Raw genomic sequence first — 26132 nt, forward strand, 5'->3', positions numbered from 1 at the left:
CAACTAAATAAATATAAATACAATAAAAATATCTTCTCATCATATTTATCCAAACTTTAAAGAAAATTATAATCATAAATTCATATTACTCAAGATGAGTGATAACTAGAAAGCTAGTTGTTATAAGCTCTATTCGCATTTCGCATTTTTATGCTAGACACTGATCATGATGAGTGGTAAGTTGTAGTAATATCATATCGTCCTTGTGCAGCTTTTTTTTTCTGACCCTATCAACTGTTAGTCGATTTTAGTCATCTTTCTGAGTTTTTCACAAGAATAAAACACACACACACACACACACACACACACACACACACACACACACACACACACACACACACACACACACACACACACATATATATATATATATATATATATATATATATACAGGGTGTTTCTAAAGGTCGTTTACAACGCTTGGGAGGTGATTCCTCTCACGAAAACAAGCCAAAAGTGTGGGTTCCATTTTTACGACTGAGGCTTCGTTTCCGAGATAGGAGCCTCGCAAAAGGTGACAAAGTGAACGTCACACCTAACTGGGACGAATACTATCACAGATAGAGAGGCGGTTCCAAGGGAATCATAAAGGAATCGTATGTGCTCAGTCCGGAACTCACTATGAGAAGTTCACTGCACGCATGCGCAATGGAGTCCTCAAAGGAATTGGGGATTTCCAGCAAGAACAATGCATGGAAAGGGCATGTAACGCAGCAAGAGGGACCGTGACAATGAGAAATGCGTTGAAGTCAACACATCCCGACCTCAAACAACAAAACATGAGCACGGAACACAAAATCCGAAAAGTTGAGCACGGTTGCATACCCCAGTCACACGCGAGGAATAAACGGATCATGTCATGTGGCATACGAGAGACACTTTACTCCACCAGGAGGAGGGAAAGAGAAACACATTATCAGATGATGGAGACAACGTGTATTTTTAGACGCGACAACTACGTAATATCCCTTCCCCCCACACACACAACAAGCAACAAATGCTACAATGTCTTACGCACAGACAGTGCGTGTCACTGTACACCAACTGAAGATGTCACTTTCACCACACAAAGGGGGTGGGGAGCAATACCAAGAGTGTTCTCACTGGGATTTGCCGAGGGCGATAATCACAGACGGTTTTCAAAATGTCTGCCGTTCACTTCTACGCAGAGATGACAGCGACGAATCAAGGATTGTCGAGTACGAGCAAACTAGCCAGGTGTATCTGATACCGTCGCGGCGGCGACGTTGGTGCGAGCAACGAGGTCCTCAGCTGATGTGACAGGTGCGTCGTATACGAGGGTTTTCATTTCTCCCCAGAAGAAAAAATTGAGAGGGTTGAGATCTGGTGACCTCGGTGGCCAAGGCACTAGCTCATCCCTACTAATGAACCTATTACGATACACGTCATGCAGTAAATGTCGTACATTACGATCGAAATGAGCTGGTGCCCCATCGTGTTGGTACCACATTTCTTGCCGCAGTGCCAAAGGTACGGTCTCCAACAGTTCAGGCAGAACCTCACTAAGAAATGCATGATACGTGCGACCATTCAGGCGAACAGGGAGAATGTATGGTCCAATTAAATGATCATGTACTATCGCGCACCACACATTCACTGAAAACCTGTGCTGGTGATGGGCCACAAAAAGTGCATGTGGGTTGTGAAAGTCTCAGACATGACTGTTTCTACTATTGAAGACATCCATCCTGGTGAAAATGGCTTCATCTGTCCACAATACCTTTGCCCCGTAGTGAGGGTTTATGTCCAACTGATGCAACAACCATTGGCAAAACTCCATACGAGGGCGAAAGTCACGAGGTAACAGTTCTTGTACTTTCTGCAATTTAAAAGAGTGCATTCCTTCCTCTGACAACACTCGCCAAACATTCACATGAGACGTGTTTCGTGTCCAAGCGAGCACGCGCGTACTGGTGCCAGGATGTTCTGCGACCGCTGTTAACACATCTTCTGCAAACTGATGTGTGCGTACGCTTCGGGGTCTTCCAACATCTTGCCGCGGTGGTAACACTTACGCTGTTTCACGCAGTCGACTGTCCACTACCTGAAAGAAGGCGTGAGACGGCAAACGTCTATGTGGAAAGCGTTCTCCATAAAGACGCCTTGCCTCACGGCTGTTAACAAGTGCCTCCCCATACATGAGATGTATGTCTGCTAGCTGCTGGGTAGTGTACGCAGCCATCTGTATAATAAGGAGCTGGAACTGCAAAGTATCGTTCGTGTTTAACACTGGCACACTGCACAAATTGGCGTATCACCGTACGAACAACACAAACCAATTGTTGCGATACTTGACTTGCCCACTCCACCACGTCTACTTCTTTCAATACAACATACTAGTACTCTTCAATGCGTATGACAACCTACAGCGAACTGCTGATCATATCCCAGAACTTGCAACACGACTGGGACGACTGCCGGAGATAACCAACCCTTCGAGCTCCTCTCGCGGGTACTTGAACCATGAAGGTCAAACGTAGACTACGAGAGCCAGATTTGCCTGCGCAGCGCTTCCAAAACTGGTCTCTTTTACGTCACAGTGATCGCGTGCGAACACTCTTGGTATTGCTCCCCACCCCCTTTGTGTGGTGAAAGTGACATCTTCAGTTGGTGTACAGTGACACGCACTGTCTGTGCGTAAGACATTGTAGCATTTGTTGCTTGTTGTGTGTGGGGGGGGAAGGGATATTACGTAGTTGTCGCGTCTAAAAATACACGTTGTCTCCATCATCTGATAATGTGTTTTTCTTTCCCTCCTCCTGGTGGAGTAATGTGTCTCTCGTGTGCCACATGACATGATCCGTTTATTCCTCGCGTGTGACTGGGGTATGCAACCGTGCTCAACTTTTCGGATTTTGTGTTCCGTGCCCATGTTTTGATGTTTGAGGTAGGGATGTGTTGTCTTTAACGCATTTCTCATTGTCACGGTCCCTCTTGCTGCGTTACATGCCCTTTCCATGCATTGTTCTTGCTGGAAATCCCCAATTCCTTTGAGGACTCCATTGCGCATGCGTGCAGTGAACATCTCATAGTGAGTTCCGGACTGAGCACATACGATTCCTTTATGATTCCTTGGAACCGCCTCTCTATCTGTGATAGTATTCGTCCCAGTTAGGTGTGACGTTCACTTTGTCACCTTTTGCGAGGCTCCTATCTCGGAAACGAAGCCTCAGTCGTAAAAATGGAACTCACACTTTTGGCTTGTTTTCGTGAGAGGAATCACCTCCCAAGCGTTGTAAACGACCTTTAGAAACACCCTGTATATATATATATATATATATATATATATTGTTAGTTAGATCGTCAAATTACATCTTCTTGAATATAAATAAAGAAGTCATATGTCATATACTGGGAGAAATAGGATCCGTGAGCAGGGCAATTAGAGATGTAGGGAATGGAACGCCATGGCGACGCAAACCATTATATAATTTATCTCGTTCTCTGTCGAAATTAGGACATTGTAATTAGAAGGAGATGTGTGGCATCTTGGTTTTTTTCTCCACATGTGCATGCTTGTTTTGTTGTAATAAAGTGCGTTGCAAAATGATAAGAACGGTACCGCAGATAGCGAAATGGGGAAAACAAAAAGCAAACGGAAAATAAAAACAATGGCCACGGACACAGATAGACGTGTGTATTATACGAAAGCAATTACTGTTCGCGCAGACGGGTATATGTACGAGCAAGTACGAAAACATGGCACATGAGGTCGGCCGAGTGTTGCAAAATGATAAGAACGGAGCCAGGTAACGTCTTTCCCGTGACACCAGAGGCAGCGAATGAACACGTCTCAGTACGCACCAACGGCAAACAGTTGATAACAGTGATTTGCCCAGGAAAGGTGGCGATGAAGTCGTGCAGACAAGTGTAGTAGAATGGGCCGTGGAAAAGCGTTGTCAGAACGTGAAAAAGGCCAGATATTGGCTTATAAAGAAGAGGGAGTGGCTGCGAATATGATCGCACGTCGGCTTGGGCGGAGTGCGTGTGTGGTGAACAATTATCAGCGATTAAGGGAACAATATGGTATAAAGAAAGCGCCGGGAAGGAACGTTCTGTTGTGAGGAAGTTGGCAGCTGGGAACACATCACTTGGACAGTTGTCTCGCGATCCGAATATGCGTGTACATAAATCCACGCTCTGCAGGACTGTCAAACGGTGCAATCGTCTTCTCTATCGCAAAGCCAAGGTACAGCCGCGACTCACTGCACAACATAAAGATCGGCGAGTCGACTGGGCCAGGACTTATGTGACGTGGAAGGAGGAATGGCAGCGTGTCATCTTCAGCGACGAGAAAAAATTCAATTTAGACGGTCCAGATGGCTGGCGGTATTATTGGCACGATCTACGCAAGAGGAACGGAACTTCTCCAAGCGACAGCAAGGAGGGCAGTCTCTAATGGTGTGGGGTGGCTTCGGATATCATGGCACCACCAACCTAGCATTTCCTACGGGTCGTCTGAATGCACCAGCATACCAAACCATACTGGAGGACAACCTATTGCCTTTTGCTGCACACATAGCTGATGCCCCATGGGTGTTCCAACAAGACAACGCCACAATACACACGGCTGAATCCACTGTAATGTGGTTTCTGGAGAAGAACGTCTTTGCAATGGCTTGGCCTGCTAATTCTCCAGACGTTAATCCTATGGAGAACCTTTGGGGTATTCTTTGCCGAGATGTATACGCCAATGGTACCCAGTATGACAACATCCACGATCTACGACATGCTATTGTTGCTACATGGAACGATCTCGATGTTACTCTGTTGCAAACACTCGTGGATAACATGTGTGATAGAGTTTTCCGTATTGTGCACCGACAAGGTTCCTTTATTGGCTAATAAGCGATAGTGTTCGTATCATTTTCAACGGTCGGAGTGGCCTGTTTTGTCTTTTTTTCTAAACTGTAGATATTGCCCTTGTTGTCACATGCCTGTTACTTTTCAGAACGATTTGTGTGCTCTTTCTGTAATAATATAACCATTGATTATATGTTCGTACTCTTTTTTTCGTTACTTTGTACACTTTCCCACAGCGTTCTTATCATTTTGCAACGCACCTTAGTAATCGTGCTAAATGATCGTTAGTGCGAACATGACCTGTACAGTGGGATCCATGAGTATTACCTTGCAAATTGTCAATCACCATGTTCGTGCACTTTATTTGACCCAATAACAGCTTCAAGAATTAAAAGAAAACTCAAAACAAGCTGTTGACAACTTCTTCACCAGCATACATAAAAATTCATCGCTTAAAAACACAAAGGATGTAAGAGAAAAAATAATGAAAATAGTCATGGACAATTTGCACGGTAATACTCATGGATCCCACTGTACCATCCTGTACGTAGACGTATTATAAAAGTAATAACTGATCTTGGAAGATTACATGAGTAGTACCAACATGGGCGTCCGGAAGGGAGGGCAAGGGGGGGCCGTGTCACCCCTGGAAAATGAAAGTCAATCAAAAAATATGTATTTCACACCAAAAATTTCATTTTAGTCACAATAATATGTGTTAATTATTGCATTAACTCCATAAATTCAAATTAATGCAATGTTTTTTAGGGAACAACACTATTTTTGGGGAAAATTTGCCTTCGTTTGCCCCCCCCCCCTGGAAAAAAATACCTTCCTTGCCCCTCCCTGGAAAAAATCCTGCGGACGTCCATGAGTACCAAGGTTTGTTTTGTGAATGTTCTGCAAGCCATTTATATGTATTGCCCGCGGATTGAAATTTTTCCATACACCACCGTTTCCATTTATCTTGATGTTTATATTTAACTCTTGGGAGAAGATCCGTGTATGGAAGCATAGGGTACTACCACTGAATGTAAACAAAGATCTAGGCCGAGTTTGTTGCCACGCGCATGTCAGCAGTAAGAATGAGCGTCAAATTTGCTCCTGCCACGTAATACGTCTGCTATGAGGATGTTACAAATCTTAAGAACAGATGAAGACCAGAAAAATGCAAGTTTATGATTAGTGGGAATGAATGTACAGGTGATTTAGAACTTTTTTTAAAAAAATAATTTAGCGATATTATTTTAATGCTAATAGAACCTAAACTAACTACGAGAGCATTTAGGTTTATTATTAGAAGAATGCTAAGGGACCTAATCTTAAAATATTTTTGTGTAAGTAATCGCTAAAACTTAACAGTATGTGTTCCAGACGTAATTGCATACATAGCATGATGAAATCACGATAAAACAAAGACCGAATCTGCTGCCACGCGCATGTCTCTTTTGAGGTTAGCAGAAAATGAATGTGGCAGCAGACACTACCAAAAAGGAATGTAGCGTGCGCTAAACGCTTCCGATCATTGTAGCAACCCAGGTTTGCGCTCTAGCTAGAAGTTAACAGCGCTGGTAGGATTTTGCCTTTCTGTGGAACTCTGGATTCAGCTAGAAACGTGTGTTTGTTTGAGAAAAATGGCGTCTAAAGAAGAAAATTTTGAACCCAGTAAGGACGAAGAAATGGCTAGTGACCAAGAGGATAATGATAGTTCATCTTCGTCTACAACAGATGAACAATCAGGAAACGAAGATGCATTAGAAAATTTGGTGGAGGAGCTTGAGAAACAGGTACGATACGAAATAGTTTAAACAATTTAATGTAGCTAATACCGAATATAATAGTAAATCTTAAAAAAGAATTCAGCATATGCAATAAAGTACGTTTACTTACAAAGGGAAAGGAATGATGGTCCCACAGTACTCCCCCCAAATTGTGTTGATTATTTATTAAAATTGAAGGTACTATTATGGTATGGGGGTAACACCTATAAATCATATATTTTCCACTTTTTACATTGCTAACTTTCTATTTTGGAATGCGGAAGATTTGCTAAGGTGAAATAATGCATTTCTAACTAAGATAATGTCTATTTCTTACATTTACGAGTACTTACTGTTACTTGTTATTTCGATTCTGTAACACATTATGGCGGGCGAAAGCGTACTGGTTCAGGGCACGTTGTGCGATTGTTTTGTCGATTTATGCAGTGTTGCAACCTCGTTCACCGGAAAATAACTTCTTTCGAGCCCAGATTTGAAATTATGCTAATACCTCGCAAACCATTCACGTTAGTCCCACAAACCATTGACGTTAGTCCCACAAACCATTGACGTTAGTCCCACAAACCATTGACGTTAGCCCCACAAACCATTCACGTTAACCCCAAAAACCATTTTCCGTAAGGTTAGGTTATGCAAGCTTAATTTAAAAAAAAGTTAAAAATACTCGACACGTCATGTTCTAGTGAAAGCACGGTGAGTTAGAAACACTGACTATGGGGTTACATCATCTTAACACACGGAACATTGTGCTTGTGCAGAAAGCAAATGACGGCAGCAGAAGAAACACCGTGTCTGACAGAGATTTTCGCAGAAAACAACATGTATTCACATTAAAATGGGATCAAAACTACATTCACTTAGTTCCACAATGCTACAGAAAATGATTTCCGCAAGTATTTTCTCCTGTAAATTTGAAGAAATCCGTCACCCCTATACTAGAATGTTACCGGAAGACTAATTATCGTAGAATTTTGCCAATCATTGTCACAAAATTTGGCCCAAGTTCCGGTTTGTTTTATTTCGATTTCATCATGCTATGAATGCAATTTTGGTAAAAATTTACTATCCTTCGGACACCTCTAATTTTTTCGTTTCGTCAATTTTTGACATTCGTAGTTACGTATCTGCTTCGCGGAACATTCCTGAAGGTGTATCAACGTATTTTTGATGAAATTTGAACTATGTTTCCCAACCTAACAGAACTAACCTAACTACGTGCCAATGGTTCGTGGGGCTAGCGCCAGTGGTTCGCAATTATTTCCAATTTCTAGTTCCTGATACTAACACGACACCAAATTTTAACTATGTTTCATAACCTAACAGAACTAACCTATCCACGCACCAATGGTTCGTGGGGCTAGCTATTCTCCGTCGGAGAATTAGTTTTCAACGAACAACATGAATTTCAGCTATGAAACATTCCCACATCACACAAAACACTTTCCCGATGTTCGACAATGCTACAGGAACTTATTACGGTAAGTAGTTTCTTCTGTAAAAATAAATAAATGTGTCCGAAGGATAGTAAACTAGTACCACAATTTTTACATGGTTTGATTTCGATGTACGACTGTTAACACATACTGTGGAGTTTTAGTGATTACTTAAGGTTTATTTCAATATGTGCTTCCGTGGTTAGGTTAGGTTGCCTTAGCATTAAAATAAAGTCCCTAAATGCATTCTACTAAGGTTCCGATTTACTTCTACATTCATTCCCACGCTTCTACGATATTTACTGTCGCTTGTCGACTGAGAATATCTTGTCCATGAGAAGTGTGTAAGGTAATTTCCATGTTTTTCGATTCCAAACTGTGCTCATAATCCAATGGAAATAAGAAATCAGGCTAGACTTAGGTGGTTAAATAACTCTGATGTTACAAATCTAAGCAATTATAATAGAATAAAGCGAGAAGTTAACCGCACGTTTAGAAGTAAAATAGAGAGAATACTTGAAAAGCAAAATTAACGAAATTGAAACAAACAGCAAAAATAAAAATATCAGAGATTTATATAAAGGTGTAAATGAGTTTAGAAAGGGGTGGCAACCTAAAGTAAACTTGATAAAAGATAAATACGGTGATTTTCCAGCTGACTCAAGCGATATTCTAAATAGATGGAAGAACTACTTTAATGACCTTTTAAATGTCCATGTAGGAGATAAATCAGAAGTAAATGAATTACACACAGCAGAACCTTTAGTTCCAGAACCTAACTTGACTGATGTTAAAGATGCTATTAAAAGGCTAAAGAATAACAAAGCACCTGGCATTGATTTAATACCAGCTGAGTTAATTAAATATGGTGGAAATTCATTAATATGTCAAATACATAAATTAATTTGTTTAATATGGAATAAAGAGGAAATCCCTCAACAGTGGAAAGAATCCATTATTGTTCATGTGTTTAAAAAAGGTGATAAAATAAACTGCAATAATTACCGTATAATTTCTCTACTCTCAACAACATACAAAATATTGTCTAATATTCTTTTAACAAGACTAACCCCATATGCTAATGAAATTATAGGTGATTATCAATGTGGATTTAAACGTAACAGATCAACTACAGATCAAATTTTTTACATCAGACAGACACTTGAAAAAAAGTGGGAATATAATCAAAATGTCCATCAGCTATTAATTGATTTAAAAAAAGCATATGATTCGGTCAAAAGAGATAAATTATATAATATATTAGTAGAGTTTGGAATACCTAAGAAGCTTGTTAGTATGATAAAAATATGCACCAGTGAAACAGAAAGTAAAATTCGTGTGGGTATTAATATGTCTGACAAATTTACAATTCATGATGGGTTAAAACAAGGAGATGCATTATCTCCATTGCTCTTTAATTTTGCCTTAGAATATGTTGTTAGGAAGGTAAGAGAAACTAAAGAAGGACTAAAATCAAATGGTGTGACTCAGTTGTTAGCATATGCAGATGATGTAGACTTACTGGGGGATGATGTGAATACAATTACGAATAATGCTAAAATATTTTTCAAAACTGCTAAAGAGATAGGTTAGGAAGTTAACAAAGAAAACTAAATATATACTTACAGGCCAAAACCAATGTTAGGTAATAATCAAAATCTAATTATTGATAACAACTCGTTTGAACTAGTTTCCAAATTCAAATACTTAGGAGTAAAATTAACAAATGAAAATTATATTAAAGAGGAAATAAAAAGTAGGCTTAATTCAGGAAATGTATGTTACTTCTCTCTTCATAAACTTTTGTCTTCTCGTTTAATATCTAAGAAACTAAAAGTTAAAATATACAAAACCGTAATTTTGCCTGTAGTAATATATGGATGTGAAACTTGGTCCCTTACATTGAAAGATGAACATAAATTGAGAGTATTTGAAAATAAGATCCTTAGGAAAATCTTTGGACCTAAAAGGGATGAGGAGACAGGTGAGTGGAAAAGGTTACATAATTTAGAACTACATAATTTGTATTCATGTCCAGATATTATTAGAATAATTAAATCAAGAAGACTTAGGTGGGCAGGCCATGTGGCATGAATGGGAGAGGAAAGAGGAGCTTACAGGATTCTTGTTGGGAAACCTGATGGTAAGAGACCTATAGGAAGGCCAAGACGAAGATGGAGGGACAACGTTGAGATGGACCTAAGGGAAATCGGTAGGGATGGAAAAGAGTATATAGATCTTGCTCAAGATAGGGAAAGATGGAAGGCCTGTGTTGCTGCAGCCATGAACCTTCATGTTTAAGAAGGCTAGAGAGTTAGTGGTTATTTAGTAGCTCATTACTTTATGGAAGGTTCAAATTTCGTGTGACAATGATTTCCAAAATTCTACGATAATTAGTGCTAGGAGAAATCATAAAACAATCGGAACAGTTACCGCACAATGCTCTGTGTGTTTAGATGACATAACCCCATAGTCAGTGTTTCAAACTTGCCGTATTTTCACTACAACATGACGTGTCGAGTATTTTTTTTTTTTACTATGCTTGCCTAACCTAACCTTACGGGAAAATGGTTTTTGGGGCTAACGTGAATGGTTTTTGGGGCTAACGTCGATGGTTTGTGGGGCTAACGTCAATGGTTTGCGATGCATTAGCATAATTTCAAATCTGGGCACGAAAGTAGGTATTTTCCGGTGAACGATGTTGCAACACTGCATAAATCGACAAAACACTTGCACATCGTGCCCTGAACCAGTACGCTATCGCCCACCATAATGTGTTACAGAATCGAAATAACAAGTAACAGTAAGTACTCGTAAATGTAAGAAATAGACATTATCTTAGTTAGAAATGCATTATTTTACCTTAGGAAATGTTCCGCATTCCAAAATAGTACTTACGTGAAATTTAGAAGATTTCGTACTTCCGCGTTGCACAATTTAATGGTTCAATCCTATTAATTTCGAAGATCCATCGTTCGTCTTGTGTAGTAATTGTGCTGTCTAATATGTTTGTGTTTGTCTTGTGTAGTAGTTCCTCCATTCATATTGGGGGTTAGGCGTAGAGCTGACAACTCTGTACTGTAAAAAGACATGTCAAGAAACAGAAATATAAGGCCATGGATGTTCCCAAGGTAAAATATTCCGGAGGTAAAATAGTCCCCCGTTCGGATCTCCGGGTGGGGACTACTTTGGGAGGTCCCTGGACTAAGGATAAGACGAAGATGGAGGGACAACGTTAAGATGGACCTAAAGGAAATCGGTAGGGATGTAAAAGAGTATATAGAACTTGCTCAAGATAGGAACAGATGGAAGGCCTGTGTTGCTGCAGCCATGAACCTTCGGGTTTAAGAAGGCTAGAGAGCCACTGTCTTCATTCACAAAAGGGTACGGCGTTTGAAGCGGAGATGGTACCGCGTCCTTACATTGTTTGTACCATCTCCGCTTCAAACGCCGTACCCTTTTGTGAATGAAGACAGTGGATCTTCGAAATTAATAGGATTGAACCATTAAATTGTGCAACGCGGAAGTACGAAATCTTCTAAATTTCACGTAAGTAATTTTAAACCGCATTTACCGCAACCACCATGAACAAAATAGTACGTTAGCAATGCAAAAAAAGTGCGAAATATATGATTTATAGGTGTCTCACCCATACTATAATAGTACCTAGAATATGGCTGGCAAATCTTGACTACTGTAGTGGGTATGCAGTGTTTCCGACCTCCTTCACCGAAAAATACCTACTACCATGTTTTTCACTTGTGCGAATTGTACATTATGCATGTTAGATGACCGATAGCCCCACGAACCATTTCCGCATAGCATAGTAAAAAAGAGGGAGGTTGAAGACAGACAGGGGCTTACGTCATCAAACGTACGCAGCATCCTGTTGTCTTAGGGCAAGCAAATGTAAGCAATGGCAATTGTGCAATTTCTCTTGAAAAATACATGATTTCCCGGTCAAATATATTCCAAGATGAAAGAAGATACCTCAACGAACGTTGTATATGTAGTTTCGGTATGACTTGAGATGACCGGACCCCTCTCCGAATTTCTTCATATTTGACATATGCACTAATTGAGGCCTCCTAATCACGAATTTGAAGTTAAAAATTGTCGGTCACGTCTAGAAATTGCAAACCTTTGATGCTAACCCCACGAAACATTGGCTCGTGGTTAGGTTAGTTTGGTTAGGTTAGGCAAACAGTTAAAATTTAGTGTCGTGGTACGAACAGGAATAAATATATTTGGTTGAAAAAATTCGCGAAAATCGACAGTTTGCATTCTGAAAACTAACTCCTTATTTTAGCTTATTTTGCAATTTCTAGACGTTTCCGACAAATTTTAACTTCAGATTCGTGATTAGGAGGCCTCAATTAGTGAGTATGCCAAATATGAAGAAAATCGGAGAGGTGTCTGATCATCTCAAGTCGTTCCGTAGTTTCATGTGTAAAATTGAAGAAATGTGTTTCCGATACAGTACTGTTACCCACAAAAAGTGCTTTTGTGGAAGGTTAATGTTTCCAACCCTAAATGAAAACTGTTCTCTAGTTTCCATCAACATAGTGGATTCTGCTACGTGACGATGAATCTCATTAACCAATGGCACATAAATTATATTATTTTAAACTATTTATTTCCAAATGAAGAGTCATTATTCTGGAATCTACGGAGGCATTCATTCATTCGGTAAGAATTTTACGAGAGTCAGAATTCAATTTTTGTGCTCCATTACAAAACCAATGTGCACGTGTAAAAAAGGTAAAGCCCGACAATTTTTATTTTACAAAAATTCCATTTATTGTTCAAGTTAAATGAGAGGACAACCATTGACTTATTTTTAATAGCCTGGATGACTGATGGGGGGTACCTCCTCATGTGTATGAGGTAGGAGCTTTTTTATTCTTCAAGCATTCTCCTGGATTAGGATAACACTATTTCTGAAATATTTTTCTTTTGCATCATTTTCAGGAATTACAACAGCACTATTTCCATCATGCTTATTCTAATGGCATTTTTTCTTCTTGTTTTTTAGTGTTGCTTTTCTTCCATTATCGGCTACTCGCGATGATGGAGAGACTCAGGCCAAATTCGAACCTGGGGCCCTCGCATTCTAACGGATTGTGATAACCACTTCATCACGAACGTCCAAGACGAGTTTCTTTTTAAAATAAATTTCAGGAATATTTCACATTTATGTTACTTTGATTGTAGACGTGGAAATTCCAGTTAATTAATATTTACGCTGCAATCTATCCCTTATCCCCTTTCTTTGCGTCTGAGAGACACAAAATGCCCTGCATGGGGTTAAAATGATTGATAGTAAGCAACACTGCTGCTTTCCGAACACTTACTTCGGCCGTACTTCCGGACACGAAGCTGGACTTCAACTCAAACAAGTGTGCCACTTTTTGTGAACAGAAGTGTACTTTTGGTATCGGTGTAGTATTGGCACAACACATCTCACTCGTTTCTTGAGTGATTTTTAACATTCGTACTTACGTATTCTGCATTGCGAAAGGTTCTTCAACGTTGCATTTTGCTTTTTTCATGAAAATAATTTCAAATTTTCACATTAACATTAATTATTGTTCTTCCTTTTTTCGCTTGCGTAACACACAATATGGCAGCCTCAGCTTGAGTCACGTTGTGCATAATCAGTGGGTATGTAGTGTTTTTTTAAAATTTTAACTATGCTTGCCTAACCCAACCTAACGTAACCTAACCTCACTGGATATGGTTCGTGGGGCTATCCGTGAATGGTTTGTGGGGCTATCTGTGGATCCCCACAAACCATTAATGGATAGCGCCACAAACCATTTCCGGTCAGGTTAGGTTAGGCAAGCATAGTTAAATCAACCAAGACAATGGCGTGGTTGGAAACACTGACAGGGAGCTACGTCATCAAACGTACGCAACATCCAATACATGTAGAGGAAGCATATAAAAGCAATGTCTATTGTGCGTCGGAGAGATATTTTTCTTGAAAAACACATGAATTTCCAGTCAAATAGATTCCATGATGAAAGAGAACACCTCCACGAACTTTCAAAATGCTACAGAAACTCATTTCCGTAAGTAGTTTCTTCTGTAAATATGAAGAAATATGTTGTGCTCATACTACATCGTTCCCGTACTTTTTACAACATATGCAAATTAGCTGCTTTTACAAGTTTAATTTATCTTGTATTTCTTGACTATGTTTTTACATTTATATTATATTATTTGGTATGAATTTACAATACCGGAAGTATATCCAATTGCTTTCAAATTCGGCATACTCACTAATTTTGGCCTCCTAAACACGGATCTGCAGTTACTTCTAGAAATTGCAAAATAACCTTGTCAATTACCGCTATGATACTCCACACAATAACATGGAAACCATGTTTTCTGATATGAAGACGTCTTCCTTTCCGCACAACAATCTTGCTACCATGTGTTCTGACAGTCATAACACAACGTTGCTCAAGTGTTGTGCAATAAGTGAGACCTGTTGCATGGAGCATTGATTTGCATGTGAGAAAATGGCATCTTGCGTAAAGGTGGAAAACATGTTTGCCCCACGAACCATTCACGGTAAAGTTAGCTTAGACAAGCATAGATAAAATTAAGGGTCATCATAAACATCAAAATGGTAATCATTGCAAAAAATAGTTGTTTTCTTCATAAATCAAGGGTGTTTACCCCATTCACGGAACCCACTTTTTTCGACTTATTGTGCAATTTCTAGACGTGACCGCCAAATTTTAACTGCAGATTCGTGATTGGGAGGCCAAAATTAGTGAGTGCTGAATTTGAAAGCAATTGAAGATACTTCCGGTATTGTAAATTCGCTCCTATTAATTATTTTTTTTATTATAAATGGTTTTAATTTATTTTGCTGGGCGAGATTATTTTATTAATTTTAGAGGAACAGTACACAGTTTTTCTGATCCCACTTTAAACTATAGGTTCAGTCCCGATTATCCTATGTGTGCATAAAGTGGATATAAAACACCAATTCTAATATTCTGTATTATTATTTTATATCGGCGACAAGGTTTTTTTCAAGAATACAAGAGAATTTACCATCCACACACTGTAAGCAAATGTTTTGTTTCTGAACATGTTGCTTCTTCAGAATGTTATGCTCAATACTATTTTGTTCACTCATGACATCTTCACTTTTATCTAAGTCACTAATTACGCCTACGTCGTTCTCCTTGCCTGAAGTTTCTTGAAGAAATCGTCCTATTTCACTTGTATCTAATATGTTGGGATAAATACAACTTAAGAATTGAAGGGCTCGGGTGTGCATTAACAAAACGGTTATTAGAAGCTATACTGTAGGTAAATTTGTGTTGTGTTTATTAATTTCAAAAGTCTTCACTGAGCCCAATGCAAATTGTATGATATGGCAATTTCACTAGAAAATTGAAGGATGGCACATTTTACTTTGTAACTCAAAAATTACCAATTACACCGACAGACTCAAAAGGATGATATTCATTGTGTCGTCAGGGGCGTAGGGCTCCCACTTTTACTTTAATTTGCTCGCTGCAACCATGTTTTAAGTGCAGAATAGGTGCAAAGTCCATGTTTAGGTGCAGAAGGGTGTTTTAAGTACAAATTAGGGGAATAATGTACAATGGAATGGGTCTATATGGTGATATACAAGATGCGAGACTCCATGGATGGAAGTGCCCAACACCTAAACGTCTGGCCTCTAATCATCATATAACACATAAATGCTGACATCACATATGTTTTTTTATGAGGTGTTGATTTCTAAACTTTAAATTTTACTTTTGATTTCAGGTAACAGAAAACCCATACAATTACGGTCCTCATGTGGAATTAATATCTTCGCTGCAGAAAATGGGTGAATTAGATAGACTTCGGCTGGCTAGGGAGCGTATGAGCAAGTTATTTCCATTGAGTCCAGGTATTATTTTCATACCGCTATCTATTTGTTATTAAATACTATTGGCCCTGCCTAGTTTGCTACTTCTTGACACTCTCTGCATTCTCATTTAGTTGGTTACAAAGTGCAACACTGAACCATCTACTCCGTTGATTTGGTATCATCTAGTGGTGTATGTTCTGGAGTGGTGTATGTAGGGCTGTGTAATATTTCGATATATCAATATCAATTTTTGATATTCGATATGTCGGTATCACCATTCTTAAATTTGTAGGTATTAAAATGAACGTTGACCTGTGCATAGGGTTATCAGATCGCTGTAAGGGAATTGTAGGATATGCTGTCCCAAAATGTAGGACACAAAACATTCTCAATAAATAATACATATTTCTATAGAACACGTTAGTAAGTAGTTGAAAAAAGACACTTTTCAGTTTTAAAAAATAGATTCGTAATGAATTTTTAAATGCAAAATTTGAAAACTTGCAATCACACTAATCAATGCACCTCTTACTACATGATTTAAGTGGTACTTCTCAGACGAGACAATTTTTATCAAAATCTCAGGTTTAGTCAAACTATATTTATGTTAGAGTGGACAGTCAATTTGAAATTATGGACCAGTACCAAACAAACATTTTACAGACTTTATGAAAAAATAATTTCTCTCGTGAGTCTGTTGTGCTGATGGTAATGAAAGTACTCTCTCAACATTTGAATTATGACCTGTAATGGCAAACAAATATTCAGCAATTACCGTAATTTAAAATGGTTTGTGAAGTTTCATCTTGGGTAGTTTTTAGTTTAATAACAGGGTGTCTACCTAAATAACACATCCCGAATTCTTGACTTTTCTGGACTTTTCTAGACCCTCTTTTTTCCGTTTTTCTTAACTTTTATTTATTCGACCCCTACTTAGGTAAAGCTGGAAATTAGTAATTAAGAAAATAAATATTTTTTTAATGAAAACCCCTACCACAGGGACAGTTAAGATAAAAACTGAAGCTGAATTTAAGAAGAGAATTAGATCTGCTTTCTCGTAATAATGCATCCTGAACTGTGTTTGGCAGACAAGCGAGGCTTTGGCGTCTGGACTCCCAGCCAGTATAATCTTATGTGGGGCTTGTGTCGGTTGTCCCTATATGTTTGTGACTGTCCCTTCATCCATCTTATGTTACCACCATTCATCTTCATCTTCGCGATTAGCCAAAACGATAGAAAAAAGTGAAGTAAAATAAACTAAATCAACCAATCAGTCATTATGATAGCAAACATTCTTGACTACCATGACTTTCTTGACTGACAGACACCCTGAATATCTTTGTTCTCTATACCTCTGCTTTACAATTCAAATTATATTGAATAACAATGGGCAACACCTTGTTCCATCAGTATGAACCCTAAGGCAAGAAATTCTGCTCCGGCATTGAACAGTGACGTTATCAGAAAGTGGTCCCAAAACTTTGTTTATTAAATGCTTCCGTTTTCCCCGTTTGTTTAATACCAGGACAAACTTTCTTCTTTTTGTTCAATGACTGAATCAAAATAAATTTCACCATTGAGTTTGGAAGCGCAGTCCATAGACTTGTAACTTGCATGATTTTCTTCTGTTCCCTATTCTCATAATTAATATTATGTAACACTCAAAATGTAGGACGTTTATGATATTTTTCAAATTCCTCCCGGATGCCGGACATAAGGCTAAAATGTAGGACATGTCCGGGAAAATCAATGGGGAAGTCTGGTAACCCTACCTGTGCATGCATTCTGTTGTGCTTGACTTGAACGTAAGAAATGCGACACCACCATTCAAGCTCGCGTAACTAACTAAAAGTTCCTCGATTAGTGAGGTTAAGAACAACAGATGGCACTGTATTATGGAACTCCTATTTTTGCTTCCACCAAAGAACAACATGATTCTCTGATTCCCTTAGATAACACTAGACCTTGGATAACACTACAATTGAAACCTCAAATTTAAAGATTTAGATGTGTCAGTATTGTCGGTATCAATTTTTTCCATACTCGATATCAATATTCAATTGATATTGAAAAATCAGCACAGCCCTAGGTGTATGGTGTGGTGGTGTATGATCACGAGATGCATGCTAACCAATGAAATGTACGTTCAAAGCAGGAGACAGGTATTTGTTGAATCCACACCTCTATTCTTGGGTACAGCATCTACAGTACTTGGTTGAATGCAAATTCCTTGCACCTGCACTACATCTGGTGTCAGAAAGTGTAGCCAACTGGGTGGGGCTATCACTAAAACATGTACTTAATTTCCTTTCCAATCCATTGCTTTGAAAGAAATAGATATGTACATTTCTATAAATAAGTCAGTTTATGGGCTACATGGAGTCCTTCATCCAGAACCTTTACTAGCCTCCAATGTAGTGCATATGGGAGAGTGTTACTACAAGGTGGTCCTTATGTCAGTTGAAATATGTGTTATTAACGGAAACAGGTTTTATTTATTTATTTTTATAAACTTAAAGCTTTACAGACATTTATTTCAAAATGATGTGTGTTCATAAGTCACACCATTATTTCTGGCTATCATACTCTCAAGATGCTATTCGTGTTGATTTTATTGGTGACTACACAGCGTGTGTACCACTGACGAAATTAATAGGTAGGTCAAGAAATTATACTTGTGATCAAGATTTTTTTTTTATTTTTCACAGTATAGTGAATTCTCATTGTTATATACCTGTCCTTGGATTTGATAAAATTGAATAGTTGGACACATGGGCATCCGCAGGATTCTTTCCAGGGAGGGGCAAGGATGGTATTTTTTCCAGGAGGGGAGCAAACAAGACACAATAGTGTTGTTCCCTAAAAAAACATTGCTTAAATTTGAATGTATGATGTTCATGCAATAATTAACACATATTATTGTGGCTAAAATGAAATTATATGTGTGAAATACATAATTTTTGGTTGACTTTCATTTTTCAGGGGGGGGTGCCACAGCCCTCCCTTGCCCCCCCCCCACCCTTCCAGACGCCCATGGTTGGACATCTAAAATTGTATTGAATTGTGGTTAGTTTTTGTTAAGAATTACATTCTTGTACGCTTTCCAAAGTAGGCGGTGCCTTCCCGATGGTGCAGTGGTAGCGTTGTTGTCTTGTAATAAAGGGGAACGGGGTTCGATACCCGGGGGAAGCACATAATGGTTCGGATCCCACTTTAAACTGTAGGCCCAGTCCCGATTAGCCTTTCTGTGCACAAAGTGAACTTAAAACAACAATTCAATCAATCAGTCAAATCCAAAGTAGAGGTTGCTAACATTAAATAAATGTTAAGAAAAAGGGGGAAAATATGGTCAAGAAAAAAGGATAGGGATGTCAAGAGAAAGTCATGAGGTGTTAAGAATTTTGGATTTGTTATTTTGGTAGACACCCTGCCAAAACATGTGATACAACTGTCAAGATTTCCTTCTTCGTAACAGGTGCATTGTCGTTCATGCACCCGAAAAACATCTGTACTGAAACTATGCTGACGTCAGCCGTTCCACAACAACTGACATAAGAATTTAAGCGAGCATTCCATGTGACCTTCAGAGCAGGGATGCCAACCACGAAAATGAAATCATTCCTCAGCAACCGAATACTGGACAATTTTCAACATGATCAAAACTGGATACGTGCAAGTAGGGGTACAGGAACTTCAGGGACACCCTGGAGATGAAAAAAAAAATGACTGGCAGTATTCAAGCTTACACACAAAGTTGGAGTACACTTGGAGTAGCTCAGAATTGCATATTTATATAAAAAAATGTGTGTGTTTTTTTTAAAAGCTAAAGTAGTGTTGTGTTTTTATGTTTCAGAATTATGGTTGTCTTGGTTGAAAGATGAAGCAAAACTAGCAACCTCCCCAGAGGAAAGGGAAGAATGTGTTACTTTGTTTGACAGAGCTGTCCAGGATTATTTATGTAAGTATTCTTATTGCATGGTCTTCTGCTTACGATTCTGAATACTCTATGGCAAAATTCTAGTTTCCGAACTCGGAACCCTCTGGAGCCCATTCGATGCAACTGATTGTGATGAAACTTGGTATAGAGGTTGTGAAGACAATGGGAAAGCTAATGCTGATGAAAAAAAGTAGTTCAAATTTTCACCACCAGGTGGAAATGTGGCGTTGAATTAACAACAACTAGAAATTGGATATGCAAAACTTTATTTTGGGTTTATGTCAGTACAGCAGTGTCCAATATGTGTGCCGCTAATGCAAGTGATAGGAAGCATAAGACAACATGATCAATAGTCGAACGATGATTTCCCAGCATGTTCGCTGTGTAACAGATTGCTGCACCACATTTCCACCTGGTGGTAAAAAGTTAATGTAATTAACTAAATTTTCTGGTCACCATTCGCTTCCCATAGCCTCTATACCATGTTACCCTGCAATCCGATGCTTCATATGGACTGCGGAGGGTTTTGAGAAGGAGAACTTTAAATGTGACTACCAGGTATATGGGCAGGTAGTACTACTCCGAAAATCACATTCCCTGAACCTGGAAAAGGGTTCTCCATGATCATGTAGTTGATCATTTACACTTAATTTTATGTATTAGACTAGGCAATACACACTGTTTTAAGTGACGGGCACACAGGAGAGATAGGGAGAGAATGTTATTTATACGTTGTCATTGAAACATTGAAAGGAAATGCCTAGTGTATTCCTTCTTAATTATTAGTGCTTATTTTCCAAATTTTGCTGCCTATTTGCATGCCTATTTAAGCAGTTTTTAGAGCCTAGAAATCTGGGTTCTACTAATGAAGTAGCCACGGTAGCTCAGTTGTTAGGACGTCTGACTACCATGCGAGAGACCCAGGTTCGATCTCCGGTGGTGGAGAACCAGGATACTTTCCACCTGTTCAAGTGGCTCTGGTGCCCACCCAGTGTCATATAAAATGGGTACCTGGAGGAAACTGGGGGGATTAAGGTGGCCAGGGACGTGGTGCTGATTGCACCCCACCTTTGGCTCTGATCAAGAAAGCGTGCGGCCCTAATTCTTCATCTCCTATACACCTTCATGGCGTGGTGCAAAGTACAGGGAACACTTTACTTTACCTGGAGGAAACTTTGGGGGGTAAAGATGGCCAGGGTGTGGTGCTGATCACAACAGTTTTGTTGGAAGCCCTTCACACAGTTTTCAGTCATGTTTTGTATCAGTAGTTGTATTTTAATTATTTTCATTTCACTGCTAATCTCTTGAGTAAATATGAAGTGTGACAGATAGCATCTCAGTCTTTTCTAAACATATGACTTTCGCCCACGGTTGGTGTAATGTGCTTGTGCAATGGCAAGTTATGGCTTCAAATAATTCGTAATCAATAATTATGACATAGTCGTCGTACAGCAGAAGTTTGTGACTTGAAAGTGATGGTAACATGTTATTTTACTGAAATGGAAAAATCTGGTGTATTATGTGCAATCATTTATATATCAGGGTCCCGGGTTCGATACCCGGCGGAGGCACAAGTGGTTCGGATCCCACTTTAAACTGTAGGTCCAGTCCTGATTAGCCTTACTGTGCATAAAGTGGACTTAAAACACCAAATCAACAACATATATCAAGGTTCTGTTTATGTATGTATTTTGTAGCTGTGGACATTTGGTTGGAGTATGCCCAGTTCAGCATAGGCAGCGTGAGCTTGCATGATGGCATGGACAAGGTTCGCAATGTGTTTGAGAGAGCTATCACAGCTGTTGGTCTACATGTGCCAAAGGGAGCGATTATCTGGGAGGCATACAGAGAGTTTGAGAACGCCATGCTTGGTCTCTTAGAGGTTAGTGACTCATTTCATCTCCTTTATATTTACTGTAAGGAACATTTCTTGTTCAGTGTAAAATTTAGAATTTTTCATGTGTGAGGGTAGTCAGTAATTTGGTCACAATTTTTTTTTTCTTTTCAAAACTGACTTGAAAACAGTTTTTATTTTTCAGCATAATCTCTACCAACATTGATACACTTATCCCATCGCTTTATCAGTCCCCCAAAACATACTGCATGAAAGTCTTTACATCCATGGTTGTACGCTGCTTTACCCAACATACACTTCTCACTGTAAATAGAAAACATTTCTTTCGGAATACCCTTTTCAGGAAGTCTTAATTCACAACAGCACGCTGCTCTTCTAACGTACACTTCTCGAGCATAGCTGCCATTTTTAAACTGAGCTGCCAATGCATGCATCTGCTATCTAGTGACTGCTAATTGAATATCATGAAGCTGGATTGTGCTGCCACCTAAAGGCATATTTAGAAACTCCTCACTACAATTTTCAGCTATTCCACATCGGTTTGTGATGCATTTACTAACTTACCCTCGTAAGTTGCATGCTTCTTTTGCATCTAAATGGTTTATAAAAGTAGCAGGCTTTCAATCTTGCCCCTGAAGTTTCTACGGCCTGACAACTACAGTGTTGGTGATTGGCCTTTTATAAATTTTATCTAATCATCATTCAGCATGATTGTCGCACTTAACCGAAAGTGTAAAGAAATATACAAATACAAATGGTATATGGTAGATCACAGTATTGAATTTTTAGAAGGTTAATTTCTCTGTTGAACTTGTTGATGTATGTTGACTATACCAAAAGTGATAAAATATAATGCAATTAATTATGAGTATAGTTGTAAAGAGTTTTTGAAATTTGCACAAGAAGATAAAAAAAATGCTTGGTTCTGCTGCATCAGTGGACAAATACACATGCAAATTTGTACATTTTTATTCTGCATTGTGGTAAATAAATGTAAATGAATTCTTTTGTTTAAAATTATGCATCCCATAAACATATACCTGAGTGACACTGCACCACTAAAAATGCGAACAATTTGTTGTGACTAAATCTCCCGTAAATTGATCGTTGAAAGTTTCCATTTTCACCAACTTTTGTCAATTTTTTATGCAGCCAAAATTAGGGGCTGTGGCTACAAAAGAACAGAACGAAGATTGCAACAAACAGAAGAAAAGAGTGTTAAATATCTTCAGACGACAATTGTCGTGCCCTTTGTTAGACATGGAGAAGACCTACGAGGAGTTCCAGGAATGGGCAGAGGAAAATGTCGATGAGACTGTTACAGCTGCCTACAGACGAGCTCTGGCAAAGTTGGAAAAGATTACTCCATTTGAAGAATTATTGGTAAGTTGGAGAGGGAAAGCATTTTGTAATTTATTTATTTGATCTGACTTAAAACTTTTTATAGTGTACAAATACAGTACTAATATTCTTAAAGATATTTGAACCTTCAGCAATATAAAATTAATGTCAGTTTATCATGTTTTCCTGTACAAGTTTGCCATGAAATTATGCATTTTACAACTATCTGTCTGCTGTATTTCTAACTGGTATCTTCCATAATTACATTGTCTTGATCATGTCAAGACATTATGCAGATATCTGATGGACTGTATTTTTGTCTCGTGGACTGTAATGAGTCTTATATGTAAATGATTATATATCCTTCAGTTTTTATGACATGTTAACTAATAAATGTAACATTATAATTACAAGCTATATATTTGCAAGATTTTTTTGAAAATGTGTTTGAAATTACTATTGTCAGAGCAAGAGCAACCTTTAAATTCCAGCGGTATCTTTCGATGTTTTAGAAGGTGTTTAGTTCTCTCAGAGGGCTGAATATTGATGTTCCATTGCTGTATATACTGATGGATAGGGCTCGAAAAATCCCAGATGCCAGGTCGCTATGGCGACTAAAAATTTCGGCCTGGCGACTGTGATCTTTTGCTGTAATATTGCCGTTTTTTTAAGTTTGCACGTACGAAATTTTGAAGATTCTAAGTTCTAATTGCAATACAGCGAAAGTTAGCAATGTTGTGAACATTTCATAGAATCCCTAACTAATCCTTACTCTTTGTCCCCGAACCCCCCCCCATTCCCATTTCCAGCTTTCTCACATGATTTAGCGATGTTTTGAATACGGTGATGCTCAATTTCTTAGTATGCGCAATTGCTAGTAGGTGGTTCCCTGGTGCCCGATTTTTAGAGCTGGCGCCTAGCTCTGAAGATTTTTTGAGCACTGCTGATGATGGACCAGGCTCGAATGAAAATCTGAACCTCTTAACAACGAAGTCACTCACTCTTTGGGACATTACCCCCTGGACATTCACCCACCCCAGGAAGAGGAATAGCATAGCGGAATAACTCCGGAACGCTGGGTTGCAATCATCGGGAGAAGTAGTGATTGCCATAAGGCAATGTCAGCAACTTCCGGCACAAAATCAAGAGCGATAAAACCCCAATTTAGGAGACGAAGGAGAGAGAAGTGAGAGAATTTCCAGCAAGGCGACACGCCGTGCAGAAGGCTCCCACTTGGACTGACCAAGGTGCCGTTCGGGTAGACCTCAGTAACCTGCAAACTGAAGAAGAGCACATCGGGACTCATCCGAGAATTTGGCCAGCCACTTGGGGACCAGCCCACCTTGCACCTGTGAAGACCACGTTGAGAACACCCAATGCAGTCATCGTCTAGCAGCTCTCTCTCTTGCTCCATACACCGGTCGGGGTTCACCAGGTTGCTGCCTAACACCCCAGCCACCATCTGTTGCCAGCAGACCGACTGAGTCCAGACACCAAAGGGAACACGGTGACTGTCCAGGGACCTCGAAGGTGAGTGACCAATCCAATCAAGAATATAACCTCTCGTCTATCCTCAAAAAGCCGAGCAAGTCAATCAGAAGCCGCCTCTTTCATTCCAAGCTACACCCCCATGTGACTCTGATCCCTGTTATATCCGAGTCACGTCACAATACATATATATTTCAGTACCTGAATAGTCGCCCAGGTCCATGCTTTTAGCATACAGTCCAAGTTGTGGACGGCATGAACACATTGGCCATGACATTACTGCATATGTATATGCAGAGGTTGTTTCCGATCTATGGTGACGATTTCAAATTGCACTTACTTTAAGAGAAACCATGTAGCCACCATCGAGAGTGCTCTAATTGGTAGCCCTGCATCTTGGTAATTGCCTGACAGCGAAGTTTCCACTGTAGGAGACTGGCACGAAGTGTAGTCATGCCCAGCCTCAACCACTCCTCCTGACAGGCTTTCCATAGCCCTTCAATGGTGCGGGGTCTCCTGTGAGATAAGGCTCGTTTCAGTAGGCTGAAGGCACAAAAGTCCATCGGTGAGGCATCAGGTGACTTCACTGGAATATCTGTGAAAGGAATGGTACAAATTCCAGTTTCATCTGCAATTTTTTTTTGGAGGAAGAGGCAGGTTGAGCTAGATGTATGACTTTACACCTTGTTTTGAGCTTATGAGCTTTTGCGTCGTTTTTCCAAACTCAAATTGAGGTGAATGATAGTGTGCACTGTCTTAAGTGATGTTTGTAGCTGGTTCGCGATACTTCTCTGTGTGGCTGGATTCTCCCTGATGACCAGCGCCCGGACGTCCCGAACTGTAGCTGGTGTGCGGCAAGTGGCAGGCTGGGGGTTCGCCTGTTTCTGCTGCACAGGAATCATCCCACGCCTCGCCTTACCTGCCCCTTTCAACACCCGTGATATGCCATTTTTGGACACAGTGAATCCATGCTCCTTGCACAGTTTTATAATGGCACTATCACAGTAGTTTACGGTGGAAAGTGCAGATATGTAACCCTCCCAATATGCACTGATTTTCGGCGGTGCTGCAAGAGGTGTGCAATTTTGTCACCATAGATCGGAAGCAACCTCTGTCCCCTCTATGTGGGCCCACCTAACTATGACGAAGGGGCTTACTAGCACCAACTACATCCATCCTCATGGTCGTCACTATCTCCCATGCCAGGGTGGCTATTCACTGGGAATTCCTTGAATGCTAGGAATTCTGTGTGTCGTGAAAAATTGCAACTTTTATTAATCCAAATCCCATTTAATTGATTCATATTTATAAATGCCCTGAGGCAAGCTTTTCACAATTTAGCTTATATTTTTATCAAGGAAGGAAAAGAAACTGCGGTGAAAATAAAACAGAATTCTCTCAATTCGTTTATTATGTTACTGTCCTTTGCAGAACAATGTATCTGTCAGACGGAAGATTATTGCAAGATAAGATCCCTTGAAGTTGATTTGGTAAATTTCAGTTTGAAATTCTTATACAACTAACAGTTTTTCATAGACATAGTGTAACATTTCTGACTTGTGTTTGTAGATGTGTTTCAAGACAG

The 26132-nt window shown here is 39.4% G+C and overlaps 1 protein-coding gene across 1 annotated transcript in view; it reads left to right on the plus strand.

Annotated features, from left to right (window-relative positions):
• Nucleotides 1-6387: 6387 nt before the first annotated feature.
• Nucleotides 6388-26132, plus strand: part of LOC145992195 (spliceosome associated factor 3, U4/U6 recycling protein-like) — a 51431-nt gene continuing 31686 nt past the window's right edge. The window contains exons 1-5 of the mRNA XM_083128518.1: nucleotides 6388-6611; nucleotides 15839-15965; nucleotides 19780-19884; nucleotides 21561-21745; nucleotides 22871-23101. Of these exons, the coding sequence (XP_082984644.1) occupies nucleotides 6459-6611; nucleotides 15839-15965; nucleotides 19780-19884; nucleotides 21561-21745; nucleotides 22871-23101 (801 nt within the window). The 5' untranslated portion in view covers nucleotides 6388-6458. The remainder of the gene's footprint in view (nucleotides 6612-15838; nucleotides 15966-19779; nucleotides 19885-21560; nucleotides 21746-22870; nucleotides 23102-26132) is intronic.

This window comes from Lepisma saccharinum, chromosome 9 (genome assembly GCF_977018435.1).
Source record: "Lepisma saccharinum chromosome 9, izLepSacc3.1, whole genome shotgun sequence".
NCBI classification, from domain to species: domain Eukaryota; kingdom Metazoa; phylum Arthropoda; class Insecta; order Zygentoma; family Lepismatidae; genus Lepisma; species Lepisma saccharinum.